We start from the raw sequence: 20,978 nt of genomic DNA, 5'->3' as shown, positions 1-20,978 counted from the left end.
TATTCAACCATCAAAGTTTTTCGTTTCTGCGTAAGCTTTATTAGAAAAGCATTCAAAAGCGGAATGCTTGTACAAAGCCCAAGACAGATCTAAATAGAAAATAAACATACAACAAATGCCTAGAAAACACATGGGCTGCAAATTACGTACGGCATTTCACACTCCGAAATTCCTGGCATGCCTGAGGCGCCTGCCCTCGCACACTCCATGGACTACTGACTAGCATCAGTCCGGGTTCATCGTCAAGCAACACACACCACATACAGAACAGGCTGGCCAACCACGAACCGCTCGCGCTCCCCTTCCAAACAGACACCGTAAGCAACATTCGCCTACAAACAGACAACATAGTCTACTTTAGATAGCAAACACGTAATAGTCTATTCGGAACGACATTGCACATCAATTAACGAGTGCTATTGCCCTATAATCTCACTAGAAACATCATTGGCACATCAGCAATAACAGACAGGTACAGATTGCAACTAACACCTCTACGAAAGCGTGGCTCGCTATCGGCCCTGTTTGCCTAACACAGCAGTTTTCAGTAACGCGACACAAAGGAAGACGCTGCGCAGGCACGAGATACACCCACGCACGCAGCTAAGCCCGGCTGCTGGAAACACATTGAGACAGCCGTTTCTGCGTCTTCTTGCCGAGGACAGATTGTTGTTGTACTTCTACGAATGGACAGGGGGACTGCTCAGGAGCCCCCATTGCCATGGACTACAGACGTCCCAGAAGAAAAGCTTGGCCGCGCAGCAGCTCTCGAGGAAACCGACAGAGGAATGCTGCATGCAGACTTTTGAAGCATGCAGTAACCAACGCAGGGCACTGGCTACGGCTCCTGTAGACTCTAGGAGAAAGGGAAACTTTCTTCTTGTACTCTGCAAGTTAAGCTCTATGGCACGGACAAATAGACGCCTCCAGAAAACAACACTGAGGAATGTTACAGCCAGGCCAGACCCTAAAGGGTCATTCTGCAAGGGTGTCTGTGGGAAATACTTCGTAACTGGCATCGAGACCCGTCTGCCACGCACAGCAATTTGGCGGAGCTACGATGTTCTACTAGACGAGAACAATCGCTGGACTAGTTTTTCTGCGTTGTAGAGACGGACGCAGTTGGCACAAGCGAGCCATCCCTTTAAGCAGTTGCCAAAATCGCTTGCACGGTAAGGACGTCCAATTTGGCGGTAAAAGTTTGCAATCATCCATACATAATCGGAGCCAATTGCAAACAATGTGCCCACATTGTGTTCGTGCCAACTGCGTCGTAGACACAATTTTCCACTAGAAAAGAGCTGTCCGAGCCAAAACAATTATAGATTTGGATGCGAGGGGTAACCAAGAATGTTTGGTTATTTGATCTGCACATTGTATATAAGCTAGACTCTTGGTAAATGCACTGGATGGAACCTGTATTAAGTTACATTTCACTACAGTTTGTCATCAACAGATAGATGGCGGCCAACGTTACAACTTGCCCGAGGACAACAGGGAAGCAAGCCGAGTAAAATAATGTCTAGTTAAATCCTAGAGGCTACTTTTTGAGCTTCAAGCTGTGTCCAGGGTAGGATCGGAAGCAGCTTGTCTGGACAACTGAAAGACTAGCAACTTGTCGGACTAAAAGTTGATCTCGGAATACTGAGTCGCATTCCATCCACCAGTCTCTCCTTTCGAAGACAGTAAAGGTAGCACAACCTAACAGGCACAAACAGAGAGGAAACACTGTCAACGCTTTGGATGCTAGCTACGGAGCTTGCACCCCATCGTAGAACTGCTGTGGATAGATGTACGAAAGAAAAGGAGGCTAGCATGTAAAGATGTACATATATAGATCTACACCCAAGCTTTCTAGTGGCACACAACAACAAACACTGCCTCTAACATCACAGAGATATACACAGTTTCACTAGATCTGCTTGACAGCTTCAAGATCTTTGGCTCCATGGTGCAGTTGGCACAAAAGCCTGTCGTAAAGAGACAATTGGCCAGTACGGATTAGAAGCAGCATACCGAGCATATGCAGCAGTGAATTGGCTTTCTTTCCTTGCTTGTTTTAAGTTATTTCGCTCTATCTTCGTCCCAGTCAAAATGCAGCTAGCATAAAAATGCCTGCACTTTCAATGTGATGGCAGGACCAAATCCTGCGTAACAAGTGCTTCTGCGAATGTCCGAGGTAACTGACTGCTATAACAGATTTTAAATATATGAAGCACATTTGATGTACGGGAAGAACGAAAAGTAGCACAGGGCTGCCACCCAGAATGGTGTTTCGTTTTGTTGCAAGTGCACTTTCTCTTCAATATTTTCACGTCTTTGCGACGGGTTGGAGTGTTGTACCTTGCAAGACCATTTTCTGCGATTTACCGAGAGCGGGTTCGATTAGCTTTGCCCATTCTAGATGTTGGCCAAGCTTGTGCCACCCACGAGACCTGCCAAGCCGAAGCTGTTTTCAGCATTGATAACATTAGCAGAGCTGTGGCGTGGTGGTGGTTCTCGAACGCAGGTACAAAATGCCGCAAGAATGGCAGCATTGTTGGCTACCGGGGCACGCACACTGCCGTTTTCCTTCTCTCTCACTAAAAGATTTAAAAAAAACAACAACGAAGGCTGGCAGTTGTCGCCGCTACACCAAGACCCAAGCATGCAAAGCGAGTTTCTCGGCTTGGTACCGATCAAACGAACCTCGGATCGCTTTAGAGCCTCGTGCCACTCTTCGTCGATGTCGACGGATCTGTCCTAACTGACCGTGAATTTGCGCATCCTTTTCGTTCCGTGCCGCACGTGTCTGCATCGCCTCTGTTGTCGCTGGAACGACACTGGCAGACCCCATGGTAAGCGCCGTCGACCTTCTATGACCACCGAGGACGCTTTTGTCTCGTTTGTTCGGATATCCCTTGAAACGTTTTCTTCACTACGTCCAAAGAGGTAGGGGTAGAGGATCTTTCACGCCTGCCCGATCGACGGGAAAATCTGCGGCACGGCCAAATCGTACCGCCTTCGTTCCATTAAGCCACGAGCCGGCATTTGCCAGCGAGCGAGGGATGCCCTCTAGCACCGGACACTTGGACAGTGACCGCCAGTGGACCACCCCTGTACTTTCGCAGCAATTTTGTGGCACGATGCTGGCTCCATTCTATCCAACCTCCCTGGTTCTCGGAGCAGCCGAGAACAGTTAAAAGAATGTGAGGAACGTTGGCCCCAGCCTGGCCAACGATGCAGCTACGAGCTACTGAAAGGTTGCGCGGCTGGCGTCTTCGGCGGCCAGCGCGAGCAGCGACGACCCAGCCGCGCTGGGCGGGAGCCCGTGAATGGAAGAGGCCCGGGTGGGGCGGGGCCGTCCCTCCGGCTCCTCCTCGGCCAGCGGCGGGGGCGGGGCATCGTCCGGCCCCGCCCCCTTGTCGGGGGCCGCCCAGCCGGCGCCCCGGCGCGACTTGCCCAGCCGGAAGGTCTTGCGGCTCTGCGCCTTCTGGCGCTGCAGCCGGTGCCTCGGCTTGTGGGCCTCACCCCCCTCGCTGGGGGACTGGGGACGGGACGCGGCAGGACTCAGGGGCTCGCCTGCGGGAAGGAATCGGTCAAAGACTGGCCGGCACGACCAAGGAGCACGTAAACCCTTGCTAACTCTTTCTGTACCATGCCCAGAGGCCATCGATCCCCCGTGATTGATGGCTTCCGTGCACCGCCGAGATTCGAATTTGGTGCGCAGGAAGAAGTTGCGCTATCTCGTAAAGAGTGGAAGAACAGTTTCAGCTTCAATTTCATTTTGCGCATCCTTCTAAGCTGAAGCCATCGGAAATAAACCTCTCCATGGCAGTGGCACTTGTCAAACATGGCATCCTGTTGACATCGAGGACCATTACAAAGACGGCCTCAGTTTCGCGATTTAACTGGTTTTGCTGCTTGTATTTTTTAGATGATAGTGGGGGCAGTGAGGACCGTTAATGATGTTAGATACCTTGATTTGGGCTGCTACAGGGACGTTTCATCTCTGAGGCACAGAACATCGACGGGTGCTCATTGGAAAGCGTCGTTCTAGCTTTTTAGGTTGTCCTAAGCAAAGCACATATTTTATGCGTGAAAAGAGTCAGGAAAACAGTGGCAGAGGAGAAGGTAAAGCAGTGCTATGACAAACCGAGGTCTTGCGCAAGGAAAGTGTCCTGGAGGACGGGCACCTCCTCAAGTACCAGCTTCTCTGAATGTCGCGACGCCGCAAAAGCACAAGTGGCGACGAACCAAAAAAGATGGTAGTATCGGTTGAAGCTAACTTATTGAAGTGATAGTGGTGGGCATGTGGCACGCTTTGTATATTTAGGACCGTTTTTAAATCCTATTATGATTTGATATAGATGTAAATGTTCAAGCATTTTCTTATCTTTAGCACAAATGCCAAGTTCCGCATTAAAGGGGTATTTCAACAAAATATGAAACATGCCCGTCGTGTTCACAAATAGGCTGAATATGATCCACAATATCCGTAAATGACAATCGCACATTTGTATTGCGAGCCTGATGGCTGTATTTTTCATTATAAATGGCCTAACGGCCCACTCTGGCAAACGCTCGAAGAGCAGCCAGCGAACAGCACGTCGCATCCGCCGCAATCGTGACATAGTTTGTCTCGGGAGCTTATGTCTGTACGCAGCGGACGCCCTGCGAGCTATCCCGGCCAATCCCGCTCTGTGGACGTAGCCCATAATACGCTTTCCGCGCGTCGCTGTGCCCCTCTCCAAGATCACATGACATTCACACGGCCTTGGATAGGCCCCAATGGCTCGTAGCATCCGCTGAAAGCAGCCGAAGCACACCAGCGACCGCAAGTAACCCCAAAGCTGTCCTTGTACGAATTCTGAGTGACGGGTTAATCTTCCGTAATCTTGTAGAGGGACAACAGCGAGAGTCTCGGGAAGAGGGGAGTTCCACCTTCCCCTCTTCTCTCGTCGTGGCCGGAGGCGAGACTGTTACCGTCACTACCTGTCAAGGTTCCTAGACGGGCATTACAAACGAGGCGTTAGCGACATCCACCAGGTACTCTTTGCTAATTGTTTAATTTATTTTAAAATTCCTTTTTGTGTCTCTTTCATGAAAGATTGGTGTGTCTGATGTGATAACGCTCCATTGAACACGAATAGAGCAAGAAATAAATGCCTAAATTTCGTTGTAGTATCCCTTTAAAATATGAAAGAACTTTTTTCTGACATCAGTGTGAACCCTTGGTTCTTCAAAGGAGCAACTCCTTAGCTATATAATTTGATGTATCATAATTAGCCATATACCAATAAGTTGTGGAAATTAAAAAAAAGTGCATAGTTTATTCCTCAAAAGGCACCGGTCTTCCCCATGGTATGGAAAGAATTAAGGTGTCTGGAATGCATCTCTGACTGGTGTGTTTAGCATCCTATACTGCACATGTATCAAAAGTGATCTCGACGTGGCAACGAAGTGACTTTGCAGCAGCCAGTGTGTCACACCGTCGAATGTCACAATCTCAGTGGGGGGGGGCCTCGTCGTAGAAGTTCTGGCAAAAAGTACAAACAAACGCGAGAGTCGCCGCGCCATCGTCGCCGCGTCCCGACTTCCACTGCCAAAGTTTCCATGGACCCCAAAGCTGGAGTGCAACCCGCAGCGGAACGGGCGTTGTGCCCACCTCCACTGCCGTGCCACTGCCAGGATCGCGGCAGATAAAAAGCAAGATGCTTCTCCGCATCGTTGGCAGAAATCGAGGAACCGCTTTCGAGGACACGGTAAAGGAATTGGTCGGAGACGCGTCCCAGCCACCCTTGTAAAAGGGAAACGGGCGGGCGAAGGTCCACCCACCGGTGGAGTCGACGCCCTCCGGCAGGGAGTCCTGCAGGGTCTCGTCGTCGGTGGTGGCCCCGCCCTCTGGTGCTCCGACCGAGGTGAGGCTGCTACTCCCCGTGCTCTTCTTGCTGCCCTTCTTCTTGATGAGCAGCGTTGACTTGCGGAACAGCCGGGGCTCCGACGACGCGCTGTGGTCGAGGTCCATCGCCTCCATCGGACGGTACACTGGGGAAGGGATGCGCCCGTTCGCGGGAAATCTCCGGAACTGGTACTAAACACTCCGGCTGCTGGGCTGGCAGTACGTCCGTCCGCGCGTGTTTGTCTTCTAATTTTTGACTGCTCTAACTTACGGTAAAACGATAAACAGTCGGCACTAGCCATACTTTACCGTCGGTAGAACCATGACGGTAAAGCAGTAAGTAAAGAGAAATATATTGCTGCTCTCGACGAGCGAGCGAAAAAGAGACCCTGTGTGCACAGTTGTGCATGGCAGGCGAAAGCCTCAAGCAGAGTAGCGCCGTTCCCAAAGTGCACTTTGGGAAAGGGACTTGGTGGGCATTCTCAGTCCCGTTCTGTCAGCGCAACTACAGCGCCATGTGTCCCCCTTTCGCTGGCCAAGCAATCGCTCGTTTGCGCTAATCTCCTTTAGTGCCCAATTTCCGTGAGAGACAAGAGGGGCACAATGTACAGTCGTAATACTGTGCCCCGTCCCGGGGGGCAGAAGGGGGGACAGACCTTGGGAGGCAGGGCCCTCTTCCTCCGGGTAGCTGGTTCTGCGCAGGAAGCGCTGCATGACGCGGCGTCCGCTGCCCTCCCGAGAGTGCAGCCGGATGCTCAGCCCCCGCTGCTCCCTGTGCGATGCCCGCTGGGGGTCCCGCTGCGACTCGGAGCGGGAGGGCGCCTGCTTGGGGGCCGGGGGAGCGCCTACGCCGGTCCCGGGAGATGCTCCGGCCTCGGCTGCACGTGGATCGGGCGGCTCAGTCCCCGCTCTTGAGCCCCACTAAGCGTTTCAATCCAACGATTCGCGGCGCAACTCGGGGCCAGGGGTCTGATTTTGACCACAGTGACAGCGAGGGCAAGATATGATTTGGCTCTTGTAGGGTAAGCTAAGATATTGTCACAAATAAAAATGAGCGGATAAAATTTAGGACTGAAGATAAATGTTTCACGAGGCAGACAATTGTGTCTCCGACTCAAACGAAAAAAAGGTACTGCGTATCCTGCCACCGTGATGAAAGGATGACTGACTCAAAGCAATGTGCTGCTGCTGCTTTGCTGCACACACTGTGCACTAGAATGTTCTTAACGAGAACACACGATAACGGACGAGAATAAACTACAGTCCAGCCGGTTATATCATACTCGGGTATTTCGAATTATTGCTTATATCAAACAGTCCAAGCATCCTCTTGAAAATCACATGTAAAACTAAAGGAGTGTCGTCAAACTCCCATGGCGGAGACACTCAATATGGTGAACGAAGCCCGGCCTCCCGTTGCTTTTCCAGCGATCCAATTGCGCCGGTGTCAAGCACATCACTTGCGTTGTGGGGCTGGCAGACCACCAAGCCAGCATACACGTTGTAAGATACGCAGTAAAAGAACAATTGCGAAAAAAGAAAAACAATAAACTGTAAAAAAAAGTGGAGGACGGCAAAAACTAGGGGAAGGGCACGCGCGCCTGCGTAGAGAGACCAGGGAGTGCCCACTCTCGGAACGGTATCCTGCGCACTTTCCCTGAACACTGCTGATGCTGCGCGACGCGAGACTCCATAGCCCCAAAATAAAGTGAGCAAAAAAAAAAGAAAGTCTTTGGAAAATCGAGTGTGTTGACAACAACAGTTGTGCAATCACACTTTCAACCTTTTTCTTTTGCCGTTATTGCTTTGACAGCTATTTTTCTTTTTGTGTTTCCTTTTTTGCTGCCTGAATTTTTCAAGCTTTTTATTGTTGCTTGCTTAACTTCTTTTATGAACTTTTTTTTTTATGCGTCTCACGTTTCCGTATTCTTTTTTATTTCTTTTTTTTTTTAATTATTTTTATTTTTGTGTTTTGTCGCTCATGCTGTGTGGAGGTCCCAGCCAGGTGCGCGTGTAAGCACGGCAGTGTTTGCGGTCTCTGCCAACTTCGGTCTACTGTATTTAGCGGCTCTTGGATGCTCTATCTGGCAAGCTCCCGTTTGCCGTGACCTTCGGTGCTAGCAGAGATGCCAGGAAATTTTAACTCGAGCTTAATTTAATTTTAATTATTCATATATCGAACTATTTTACGATCCCCTTTGACTTCGATATATTCGGGTTTAACTGTAGAATTTTCGGAAGAGAAGAAATTTCCAGGAGAGACAAGGAAGAACTGGTACGGCGGGAATTGAACCCCGTACCGTCATGTGCCAGCTGCGGGCAAAGCCAACTCTGCTATGCATGCAACAACATTATTAGCAGATGGTTCATCTACAAACTTGAGCAAAAAGCAGGGTTTGCCCACTATGAAGCCTCAACTGCGGACGAAGATAAAATAAGGCGACACCTTTGAGTCGTTCGCCAACGAAATCGAAAAAAGTAGCCTTCTGCTACAAATTGAGTGCCACAGTGAAGTGATGATGGAGAGGAGATCCAACCGGTGTGCCCTTATTTGCTAGGTTGAGAAATACACCCGTGGGGTCGACAACGGCATCATAAATTATGTGCTTGTGCTTCTGACACATCACTCGGCTGACATAGAGAATGCTGCATCAGTGTTCGACTGGGGCTCACGTTTGATCAGCGAAGCACTAAATGAACACGACTCCCAGCCGAATGTAATGATAATTGTGATCGTGTGCCTCCTCCCTCGTGTAACTCCTTGCAGGTTCTCAAAGAAAATGAATGATGATGACAATGATGTCTGCTATTTCGCATTCAAAGCGACCGACAGCCTGCACTTCTTTTGCAAATCTCAACAAGCCCTGCCACTGTGCACAAAATGAAATCCACATTCGAGCATTCGAGACAAGCATGTTGGAAGCTGCAGGAACTCTCTCAACATCCGTACGTTGATAATTACCCTCTCCAAAACGCTGCCCGATTGTGGGCCCGCAAATGGGTAAAAAATTTCTCCTTGGTCGATAACGCCTGCTCACCAAAAGGCTGTGACGGGACATCCAATCAGCTGCCAGAAAGGTGCTCGCTTTCACCAGGGACCAGAATCAGACCCCACAAGAGATGCCATCGTGCGACTTACTCAAATATCCTAAACCTCTTTTTGCAAGCTAACAATACTGATAGCTTTCAAATTCATTCGATCGCTCGAGTTAGATACGACTTCAAAGTTACCACGAGGCTACTAGAACACGGTTGACCTCACCTCGTGTAGTTAACAAACCTTGAAGCAACGGGCAGCCACACTCACGTGCCTCATCATTAAAGATTGGCTGCTAATCTCGCGCGAATTTCAGTACGAAGGAGGCTCGAGTAAAAATTATACGAACTTGTTCGTGCCGACAAAGACCACAGAGCACAGGACGAGTGCCGTACAAACTGCACTCTCTGTGTCGTTCGTGCTAGTTTTTTTTTTTTCACTCTGCACCACAGCTGTTAGCCCCAGGGCAAGACCCAGTGAAACGACTGCACCGCGAGTGCACATGGCTCTTGCAAGCCATCAATGAGGGGAGCGGTCGCACGATACGGCGCTGCTCTCGCCGGCACAATTTTCCGAGAGCGTAATCCTTCCGGACCAGCTGTACAACACAGCTCAGTAGTTATGTGGTAACCGACTGCCACTGCAACAACCCACGTTTAAGCAGTGCAATGGCGTCTTTCTTGCGTTGATTTTACATGGGCCTTTGTAAGCTTTTACATAACCTAAACCACTTGTAATGCTCCCAGCGTGTCGCTCGTTTGCGACGCTCGTCCATGTTGGTCGTTCCAGACGCCCGCTCCCGACGTTCGTTCGTGAAACCCATTCACGATAGTTTTCTCGTAGAACACTAATCGTAAAACACATTCCGTGTTAAAAAATTGGTTGCTGTATTTCGACCTAGTGACTGAATCATCTGTGCAGAATTGCAATGTGTATAAAACGTTGTGAGTTTTGAGACATTTTTGATTGGCACATCGATTTAATCGTGTGTCAAGTAGTGGTGTCGGGCAACATTGCATCCTGTAGCAGCACCACGTGACGTCGCGACACCGCTGCTCGACACCTGACGTTGCTAGATCCAATAACATTGACACCACGACTTCGCAATGACACCGTAATGTCACGTCACGTAAAATACCACACACGCCATGGACAAAAAAATCTGAGTTAGCTTTCATTAGAATGCAATTCTGCATTAGAAGTCAACTGCACTCTCATGCTTTTGGCCTTGGATGCGAGGCAGCACATATAAATGCGGACATACAACTTTTCTAGATCAACCACACCTAAACTAGAAGGGCTAAATCAACGAGTTGATGCCACAGTAGCATGTTTCACGAAAAAAGAGGAGAAAGTCGAGAGGCATCATTAGTTCAGACGGTGTTGGCTAGGCTGCATCCGCTTCCTCCTCTCTCAAACTTAACAGCAAAAGAGAAACTCGACTGTAAAATGGTTAAAAGATGGCCAGAAGTCTTTGCGGTATGTGTGGAAGGTGTTATAAAAAGCAACCCCGCTTAATTCCGAAGATTTCGAGAGAATAAACGATTTCGCATTAAAAATCCTTAGTAAAAGACACTACGTCATTTGCTTCGCAAAAAATGGGATATATATTTTTAAATCTAGTTTTAAACACGAACAGAAACCGAAACTTCGGCCACGTCCTGCAACATTGGCCTTGGATATCATGAGATATCACAAGAACCTCTACGCGACGACGGGTAGGATTGGGGCGGGCGTGTGCCAGGCACGAGTGTTGTCTGCATTGCACTCTTTAACACGTTTTCGTATCTACGACATTCGACAATGTCTGCACAACTGCGGCGTAAGTCTGCGCACGTAGCGTCCGTAGTGCGGATGAAACTCCGAGACAATAGTCACAAAAGGTGAGACGATGACGGCAGTTTTGACATGGGAGATGGCAATAACAACGGGACCATTGCGGGGCAGCCGTTGGCTCCCAAGAAGCGCGCTGTGCAGGCGTGTTACACCAATCACGCAGACAGCGCCCAGAGGTAATGTAGCTGACGTAACCCGTTACGCTTGCCCGGAAAAGTAAAAATGAGCAAAAGGGAATAATGATGATGACGTTTGGTTCAATGTTGGCTACGCCCACGCCATATCCTTGACTGCGCTGTTGGCTGCGCCTGAATTCGCCCACTCGAGTCAGCCGATTTCGGCAACTGGCAAGTTGCAAAGTTTGCCGGGCCGTTTAAGAAACATTTAGACAGAATTACGTCATAATGTGGTCTTCCTAGGTGATACTGAAGAAAACTGCATTGTTTTTTCTTAAAAACAAAAATGAAGCGGAGTTTTTCTTTAAGGTGACCCAGCCCACCCCCCTCACCCGGCTGGAGGGCGGCCATGCCCGGCGGGCTGCCCAGCCGGGTGATGCTCTGCTGGTCGGGGGTCAGCTCGGTGAAGCTGGGCCGGTGGGTGCCGGGGGGCCGGGAGAAGCTCACCGACTGGGACACCTCGCTGCTGGGACCCTCCGTGGTCGACGACTTGCACCGCTCCAGCTCGCCCCCTGAGAAGGCACACAAAAAAAGCGGTCGGCACACCCGCAGGAAACCTCTTGCCGCGAGTGTTCGCAACTTTCAAGGCCTACTGACCAATGGTACTACCTAGAAAACAATTGGCCTGCGCATGATGTCATCACTGGTAGATCCCTGATCCACCCGAAGTGGCATACACACAAAAGCTCGACGACAATCACCGCAAAATGGCAGACATGTCCGCCTTGGCATCGCCGCATGCTAGTGTTTCAATCGTTGCGAGACACAGCAAGACGTGCTGGCGGTGATTCTGGCTGCCGCAACTTTAATTTTGTTAAATACGAGCAATATTGGAGCCTCACTTCACGTTTTCACGTCTGGCAGCTGTAAGCAAGAACCTTCATTGTGAGGTCGATCATCCAGGGAGTGCAATTCATGCACTGCAGTACCGTTGTCGCCAGAAGTTGTGAATTCATGTTAGGCTGGTGGAACAGGCTGGGGCTGAAGTACTAGCTTACAATTGGTGTTCCGTGTTTTCGAGGTTCATTTTTCTTTGAATTTGGGGGTGTTTTATTCCGAGTTTATTTTATCCCACGGATTCAGTGTTCTTCAGTGTCAACGCCGGACAAGAAGTTGAGAGTTAACACGCTCGCCCAGTAATCCCCCCCCCCCCCCCCCTCGCACATACTGGGACAACACAGAACAATAACACTCAATTCCTGCACCCTATCGGAAATAAAACTTGCACGCATTACAAAAAGTTTGTCTGCAGGTTTGATAGAAGAGGTATACAGGATGAAAGTTTTTGCCCGTATCATTCGAACCAAAGAATGTCTAAATATCTACGAGGAAAGCTAGTGCACGCATCCCTGCCTGGCAGCAGTGATCAGGAATTTCTATGTCTACCCACTCGGCAAATCATTGTGTCTACCCCCTCCGCAAAGCAAAGCATTCGCAACTTCCAATTCAAGCGGAGTTACGCGCCGAAACACTTTCGCGCCTCATTGTCGCTGGTGAGATTACTAGGTACTTCAGCTTTCAGAAATGCATGGTTCATTATTGTGATATAAAAAAAAAAGCTGGAAATTGTTTCTTAAAACACTTCATACAAAACAAATGGATCTCTCCAAAATCCATACATCCTTTGCTTCTTCGATCCACCTCTCATAAAAAAAAACTTTCAACCTTTTCACCCTGGGAAAGAAGGAAGACCAGCGAACCTGGTCTTCCTTCTTCTTGGACGAACTTGGACTTCTTCTTGGACTTCTTGGACAAACTTAAGGACGATATCTATGACGACGTCTAGGACAACATCAAGGATGACGTCTAGGACGACCTCGAGGACAATGTCTAGGACGGCCTGAAGGACGACTTCTAGGACGACCTCAGGGACCATTTCTAGGACGACGTTTAGGACGACCTCAAGAACGACCTGGAGGATAACATCTAGGATGACCTCAAGGACGACTTCAAGGACGACCTGAAGGATGACTTCTAAGACAACCTCTCGGACAACCTCAAGGACGACTTCTGGGATGACGTCGAGGACGACGCCTAGAGAAATGCAGCGTGTCCACTCTGGTGAGAACCAGAGTGGAAAGGCTGAAAAGGTTGCCGCCATCTATGAGCCAGGCCGGCAAGCCGGTTGTCTGGTTGCCGCCGTCACTCATAGATGGCAGTAGCTGTCCAGAGTTTTGTGTCTACATTTGTTTGGTACCGGACACGATCCTGGGGAACCTAGCTTTTAGAGGGATGGTGAACCGAAATTCGGATTTAAAAAAAAACAAGATGTAGGCGGGACGCTACAATCCCTACAACACTACTAGTAAGGCGAATCTCAAATGGACGGCCATATTTTTGGAAAAAGAAGTCAAGATTGAACCAGGCCGACGAGGCGCGTGACCGTCAAGATGCCTAGTTTCCTCCTCTCTTCGCTTCGCTCCCTCAAGGCCGCGAGGTGGAGAAGACGCGAGGCCGTTCCCTCTCCTTCTCGGAGAAACATGACGTCAACATTCCTTCCAAATGCGCCAATTTCTTTTAAAAGTACGGTCATCCGTTCGAGTACTGCTGTATGAGTGATATTTTGGAGTTTGTAGCATCCCGTTGCACGCTTTTGCTGCGTGTTTTGGGGAATCCAGATTTCAGTTCAGCATCCCTTTAACAGCTCCGCTGTAAAACATCAACAAAAAAAACTGCTCTGTTTCACCATAAAGGGTCCAAGAGGCGTGTCCCTCGGTTCCTCCCAGATGCAACAAAGCAGGTTCTTGCTCGAGGCATTGCAAGCAGGATAAGGAAGAAAAATGTGTCCGTTGTCATGAAGTGTTCAGAACACCAAAAACTATAAGGTATTAGAGCGGATACCCTTAAACAAAAGAAATATTTTGCAATTTCATTTTATGTGCAACGACTTCGAGAACAATAATCATTGTGCGGCGCATGTTAAAATAAGTGCTGCTTCAAACATCGATAAAACTGGCATAAATGCAGATTAAAGTAGTTCATAATTTTCTAACACAACGCCGTTCAATCTGTGCATTGGGTCAGACACTTGGAGTGACCTTTAGAAGTTAAAAAACCAATAGTCGCTGGCAGGATAAGAACGACAGGAAGTGTTTTTTGAACGTGCGTCTTTAGAGACGCACTCTGTGCCTCCCGTCGTGCTTTGGTCGCATGTGCAATCTCGAAGCACACGAGAAGCCGAAGTGGTATCTAATGCAGGAAACTCGTGCTGGAGGCCACCACAAGACCTTCCTGCTATTCTCACCATGTCAGTTGCAAGAGACAGCTTCAGCTTAGTGCTGCTAGTGCAGTGCTGGAAGCAGCACTGTTCTTCCTGATGCAACACTGACTTTGTGCTAGAGTAGAGCTACAGCATTGATACAAATCTACATCAGTACTAAGTTATGTTCAAGCCAGCACCGCATCAGCACAGTTCCTAGAGTTGCTTTAGTGCTGCAACGTAAAAGGTGTCTACAATGGGTCTTGATGAAGCAAAAAAAAGGCCGGAAAAATTGATGCCTGCACATCAAGCTCAAACTTTCCCCGAATCTGGATTTAGGTGGTGCATTTTACCTGATGAAATTTCAAGGTGTAACTGCCTTCCTGCGAAAAATGAGACCAACAAACATGCCGGGGTCAACGGCGGACGTGTCTGCAGACGACCGAGTTAGCGATGGTAAGGAGCCTAAATTGAAGAGATGGCCTTCATCTCAAATCATTGGGAGTGTTTACAATGTTAATGGCAGATGCCTCCTGCATCGATTGGTTAAAAGTGCACATGCGCTGCACTGTCGTGCGGTGAGAAGGAAAGCAGGCGGAAAGGTGGAGACACTCGCAGACAATCAACGAGTTCGTTACCTCCTCGCAGCTTGTATTGCAACCGCGACCTATAAACCACGTGACCCCAACTGAGCAGTTGGAAACTCCCTGTAATACAGGTTCTCCAACCTATGGTTCTAACTCGTGGCGTCATCTCTCAATAAGATCAATGAGCAGACGACACACGTTTTCCTCTGCTCGCTGGTCTTACAAGAAGATGGCGCCACGAGTTACAACCATCGCTAACTCGGTCGTCTGCAAACGTGTTCGCCATTGACCCTGACACATTTGTTTGCCTCACTCTTCACAGGAAAGGAGCTATGCATTGAAATTTCTCCAGGTAAAATGCAGCACCTATATGCACATTCAATGAAAGTTTGAGTTTTCCACCTTTGGGCGCCATTGTTTTAGGTTGCTTTTACAACGCCGAGATCCACTAAAGGCAGAATTAAGCCGGCCTTAAAATGTGCCACCCGTCTGCACCCCGGGCACAAAACGACGGCCTCGCCGTGAATGGCCCACCGAGCTTCCAGGCGACGAGGTCCTCCTTGAGGGTCTTGAGCTCGTTCACCAGGTCCACAAACATGCAGCCGAAACTCTTGGGGGTCGGCAGGTTCACCCCCTTGATCTTGTCCCGGATCAGCTGCTGGTAGTAGTACTCCTGTTCGTTGTCGCAGATTGTCTGCAAGATCTGCGCACAAGGTATACTCTGCTCGTCCACTTCGTTGCAGATCGCCACAGCGCACCGAGTCTCACGGCCATTTCGGCTGTACGTTCGCTCGGCGCTCTATGCTAACAGCATTCTGTAGCTTGGAAGATCAAACTGCTGCCGAGCGTCGGCACTCACCTTGTACTTGATGAGTGGGAAAAGCAACACAAACAGGGGGGTCCGGTGTGTCACAACAAAGTCCAGGAAGCTCCAGAGAGCCAGTCCACCTGAGGAGGGAGACGGGGCATTGGATCCCAAGGCAGTGAGCGCTCTGGCCAGCACCTAATAAGTTACGCTTCAGAGTGACGACACTCCAGCCACTGAATCGGATTGGATCGTGTTGGCCACTCCCTTCATGTCGGGTAAACACGGTCCATGCCCTGCTCCAGCCAGAAGTAACTATGTGGTAACTACATCTCCACTATTTCTTGCTCTGACGCCAACGGTCCTCTAGTCTCCTCTTGGTGCAACTGCACCTAGGTGCAGTTGCCAGGTGACAAAATGGAGGCGCACAGAAGACAAGCGGGGAATGAAGTGTCACTGCCCTAAGCATAGCCTGCTTATTGACTATAACTGGGGAGAGGCAGTACTCACCCTGAAGCCTGTTGCCCAGTTCACGAATACAGCGGGCAATTCTGTGCCAGTCGCCAACCAGTTGTCTTTCGTAACACACTATCAAGATCTTCAGCCCTGTGGAAACATTTTGAAAGGATGGTTTTTAGTTCCAATGTCTATAAGGAGTACCTCAAATTCCTTTGTTTTCAGGCGCATCCAATTTACTCAATTTCGTGAAGTGTCGCGTTCCAGGAATTTAGAGGCATACGCAAACTTGCACCGAAGTTTGCTGGAACTCGCAAGTTTTAGCGGGCGTAAATGCTCCCCTGTAATGTAAACAATGTTAGCAGCACAAAAGTGTTGAAATTTAGAGCAGAGATGCGCAAACATCAGATTTTGGACTGCGAATTGAATATGAATATTAAAATTTTACTACTAATCAAACTGAATGTTTTCAAATACACATACTGTAAACGAGTTAATTTTCGCAAGAACCTAATTTTTTCGAATTTCATGAATTGCCCATAATTCGCGAAAAATAGGTAGGTCCCGCAAATAATTCCGGTAAAATGTAAACACATTAGAACCTATATTGAGATCCCACCATGTTGCGAAAATTAGAACCTGCAAATTTTTTAAAAACTTCAGGTTTGACCTAAATTGAAAAAAATAAGTCGTTTACAGTATTTTACATTGAATCTAAATTGATCGTGGATATATTAAATCGCAGCTGGAGCTGTTTCTCAGCAAGCATACCCATACTTCTGTCCAATAAAAGGAAGTCCCTGATAAAACGTAATGTAAGACTGCAAGCTAAGCAACGGCTGCCTCATTCGTTCAAGAACAGATTGACTCGTTTTAATGCATGAAATGCATTCTGACAGAACTAAACCTCCAAAATATGACCTCCGTTCAATTGTTTGCCCATCGCTGCCTAGGAAACGCGCACGTCAACATCGTCGCTGACTAGTGGCGCACGCCAATGCGCTTTGGAGTGCTGTTTGTGCTACATGAACACCATATGAGCGCCGTACCGCTTCTGTGCCACCAATTGTCAGCACAGCAGAAACTGCACAATGCTTTTTTGAACTACCCCAAAATTATACAAGCTCGATCGTGCCGACAAAGGCCAGGGAGCACCGAATGTGTACCTGGTCTTTTTCTAGCACACAATTCAGCACAGTGTGTGTGTCGTTTGTGCTGGATTTATCTTCTTTTATTATCTTTTCTTTTAAAATATGCCACTCTTGCCAGCACGTTTTTATGCAAACAAAATTTTTACTCTTCCTGAGCGGCTGTGCTACACAGCTCAGTGGTATTCGACCGCTGCCACACCAACCCGGGTTCAAGTACCGCTGAGCATCGTTCTTACGTTAGTTTTATATGGGCATTTGTAAGCTCTATATATAACCTTAATGAATGCTTGTTCATGAAGGTTTTCAACGTAAACACTTAGCAAGAGCCTTTCAGTCAACCCAAGTCAAGGCTCAGGATGCCGAGTCTACCGAAGCAAAAGGAAGAAATTTTGGAGCTAAAGCAAGTGTTCTGTCACGTCAGCAGGCTAGGAGAAGACCCGTGGAGTTTAATGGCGGTGGTGGCGTCGAGTCCGTCGCATCATGCTGCGGCCATTGTGCACATCCTCAACAAAACAAAAGGCATTTCATGGATATGGTATCAAACTTTGGTGCAAAGCATTTCTGTCCAGCACTGTCCTCGAAAATTAAAAGGGTCGACCCGTACCAAAGAAAGCTGACTTTTTTCTGAGCACATCAATCAGCCAAAATGCTGCATGGCACCCTGCTGTTTCTCCACGCATGCTAATCTTAAGAAGTGAAGCGCGATTCAAAAGGATAGGCATAACGCACTGAAACTTGTCGCTAAAAATTGGGAAAGTGTACTGACCTGATCTCGAAGTGCAAGTGTCAAAAGAATATTGTTTGTCATATTTTCTGGATTATTGTCCACAGATTATATGTGCTGAAAAAGTTAAAACTTTACACAGTTCGGACAAGAATTTGTTTTTTCAAGATTGTCTATTATGACAAGACATGACTGCTTTTGTGGATGACAAATGACATTAATATTTCCGCATGATACAGGCTTCTTTGAATATGCTAATAAAACACGAATTTTTCAAGGTGGGCCACGTGAAAGTTTTTTTATGAGCAGACTATGCAACGGCTGCAAACTATAAAGCAATAAATAAGCTCGAGGCACACCTAAGCATTCTTAATGAGTTGTGAATGCGAAAGCATGCAAGCCGCTCGTCCGCTCCTTTTTTCGTCTGCTGCGTACTTTTCGTCGCCGGCCAGCGCGCGGACTCCCCAGGGCACGCTGACCTTGGACGCTCCGTGTTAACGGCGCGCTGATGGACACGCAGCGCCATGTGGTGAGAGGTCATGGAAACTGACACGCACCAGCCAATGGAACTGAAGGTGAAATCCATCAGCTTTACTTTGCTCCTTTGGGATCGGGGAAACTAGCTGCCGTTTTCGCGCTTCAAACTGATGACGTCGGCTCGCTCCATGGGACAGTTAATGCTTTCGCATTAAAATTATCCAAGACCATGGTTCTTAAATGGTGTCCGCGGACCTTTTGGGATCTGCGAAGGCATTCTAGGGGTCCGTGAAACCCCGCCTTATCAGTCAAGCCCAGCAATAAAACACAATTTTTTTAAATTGAGATGAAACATTTCAATTTTCAGGACAGGTTTTTCGCGTGTACCTATGTCAATAAGGAAAGTTTACTTCACACCCCTTAGTTATAGCCATTTATTAAATCATTATCATAATTAACCTATACTTTTCCCTTCCCTTCACCACAGACAGGGTCCTCCATCATCTCCGCCGATCCACAAGCGGTGCGCGAAACATCAATGGTCGAGAACCACTGATCTAAGAAAACAAATAATTTTTAGCTGAAATTTGTTTTTGCAGATATATATACACCAGATGCAGGCTATAGCCCAGAAAATATAATACCTACTTCAATTTAACCTACTGCACATATTTACAGCAGAGCTGTTAAGGGCTAGGTTTCCCAGAATCGAGTCAGGTATAAAACACTAGTCGACAAAAACGCCCCTGGACAGCTACCACCATCTATAAGCGACTGCGGCAAGCACACAACCAGTATGCTTTCCGCCGTCGCTCGTAGATAGCGCCAACCTTTCCAGCTATCATAGAAGAATGGATAGTTGGGCGCGTTGGTGAGAATTCATCGTAGGAAACAGCGTGAAAAACAGATGACGACAAAGAAGAAGCACGCGTAACGAGCGCAGAGGTCGTCACATGTGTTTTTTTCGTCCTCGTCTGTTTTGCACGCTGTTTCCTACGCTCTTATCAGTTTCGGTATGAACTTAGGATGGGTCGGCCGCGTGCCCTTTCGGGGAAAGAAGACTGGCTGCGGAAGGAGCGGCGACGTATGCAGCAGCGCGAATGGGTCCGCAACCGCCGCAAAGCCGCTGTCGCCTCGAATTCCACTGCGTTGAGCGCTTCAGATTCCCTCGCCAAAGAAGAGCAGATCGCTTGCCTGGAAAGCCTCCGCCGAGAACAGAACCAGCGATATAAAGGGCGCCGGCGGGCCAACGCCACGGACGACGGTCGTGCCACAGAGGCCAAGCGCAAGCGCGAGGCCCGGCGACGACTGCACTCCACGCCGGCTAAACGGTTCCCGGGCGCGACGGCCAGGTTCCAGAGGGAGTTCGTGGATTAGGCGTCACGTGCACTGTGTGCGACCAACTCTGGTTCGCCGGAGACGTATCCACGATCGGCGGCGTGTCGGACGAGAAGAAGCAGGAAGTGGGTGCGTGCACGTTGCGGCAGTGTATCGAGTACACAGCTCCGCTGGTCTTCCTTCTTCATGAGAGTGAAAAGGCTGAACGCGTTTTTTGCAGCAGATTTCCATGAATGTTTTCTAGTGAAACCGAATCCCTGAATGTTGTTACAAGGGCCTAGAGTAACCGGATTCGAGCACCACCGATAGAAGATCAGTACTGGTGACCAAAACTCGCCGACACCATGAGCTTTGGGGTTGTGAAAGGAGGAGAGACTTGCCTAGAAAACCGATCTGGTAGAGGGAGCTCCTCAGGCTGGTCGAAGCCTTCTCCTGGGCCGTGTTCTGCTGCGCCTCCGAGGGCAGCTTCCCCACTGCACTCGCCGCCGGATGGTGCTGGTGCTTGTGCCCTCCAGCCGGCGACAGTGCGTTCAGCACCACGGTCAGCGCAAAGGAGATGTCCATCTGGCGCATCTTGGGCACGTCTGCAAGAGCCAAGGAGGAGCTGATTGGCAGCTGAGGAGCACCTCGTAGTCTCGGCATTAATGCAGTAAAGCGGTGAAGGTTTGAGACCTTGTAAACTGCAACGCACATACCGGAAAGTGTTTCGGCATTGTTATGTATCGCTAGATGGCTCAGATATTCTAAAAGTATGCTTAAACTAAAAGAATGTTTCACTTAAAGGCAGGGACCAGCCGAGGGAACATAAAAACAGCAGTATTTTGAGGTGAACGAATAGTTGCAGGAAGATGCCCTGTTGTCGCATTCTGAGGTCTCGTAATGGCAAATTGCAGTCTGGATTGAACAGTCACATGCTGTAAGCAGATATTCACATCCCACCATCGTTTTGAAAAGTATTGTCTTCAAGGGAGTAGACCTTTCCCTGAAAAGGATGCACCAACTCGAAAACAAGTTGCCATAAAATCAGGCAAAAAATTGGCCTTTTTGCGATCAAAACAAGTGGTTTTCATTAGCAGGGATGGAACTGGACAAAGCAGCTTTGGAGCAGTCTAAAAACGAGGTCTTGGAGCAAGTTCGGAGCAGCATACGAGTTTTCAGACATTCAGAGGCTAAATGTCACCTGGTTTTTAAAACTCAAGGAAATATGGCCTGCACATAACTCCATGTGAACTTAACGATGGTTTCAATTAGCATTTGATTTTAAACATTTTTTACGAAATTACATGGAAATTACGCAAAACTGCAGGACAG

At 48.6% G+C, this 20,978-nt stretch overlaps 1 protein-coding gene across 1 annotated transcript in view; it reads right to left on the bottom strand.

Moving 5' to 3' along the window:
- Nucleotides 1-16: 16 nt before the first annotated feature.
- The window catches only part of LOC120849056 (protein unc-80 homolog), a 220,567-nt gene continuing 199,605 nt past the window's right edge, over nt 17-20,978 (bottom strand). The window contains 8 exon segments of the mRNA XM_040504832.1: nt 17-3,561; nt 5,818-6,027; nt 6,538-6,759; nt 11,263-11,442; nt 15,251-15,419; nt 15,576-15,664; nt 16,032-16,127; nt 20,048-20,251. Coding sequence (XP_040360766.1) covers nt 3,233-3,561; nt 5,818-6,027; nt 6,538-6,759; nt 11,263-11,442; nt 15,251-15,419; nt 15,576-15,664; nt 16,032-16,127; nt 20,048-20,251 — 1,499 coding nt within the window. The 3' untranslated portion in view covers nt 17-3,232.

This window comes from Ixodes scapularis, unplaced genomic scaffold (genome assembly GCF_016920785.2).
Source record: "Ixodes scapularis isolate PalLabHiFi unplaced genomic scaffold, ASM1692078v2 ptg000299l_1__unscaffolded, whole genome shotgun sequence".
NCBI classification, from domain to species: Eukaryota; Metazoa; Arthropoda; class Arachnida; order Ixodida; family Ixodidae; genus Ixodes; species Ixodes scapularis.
This window is presented reverse-complemented; position numbering and strand designations above follow the sequence as displayed.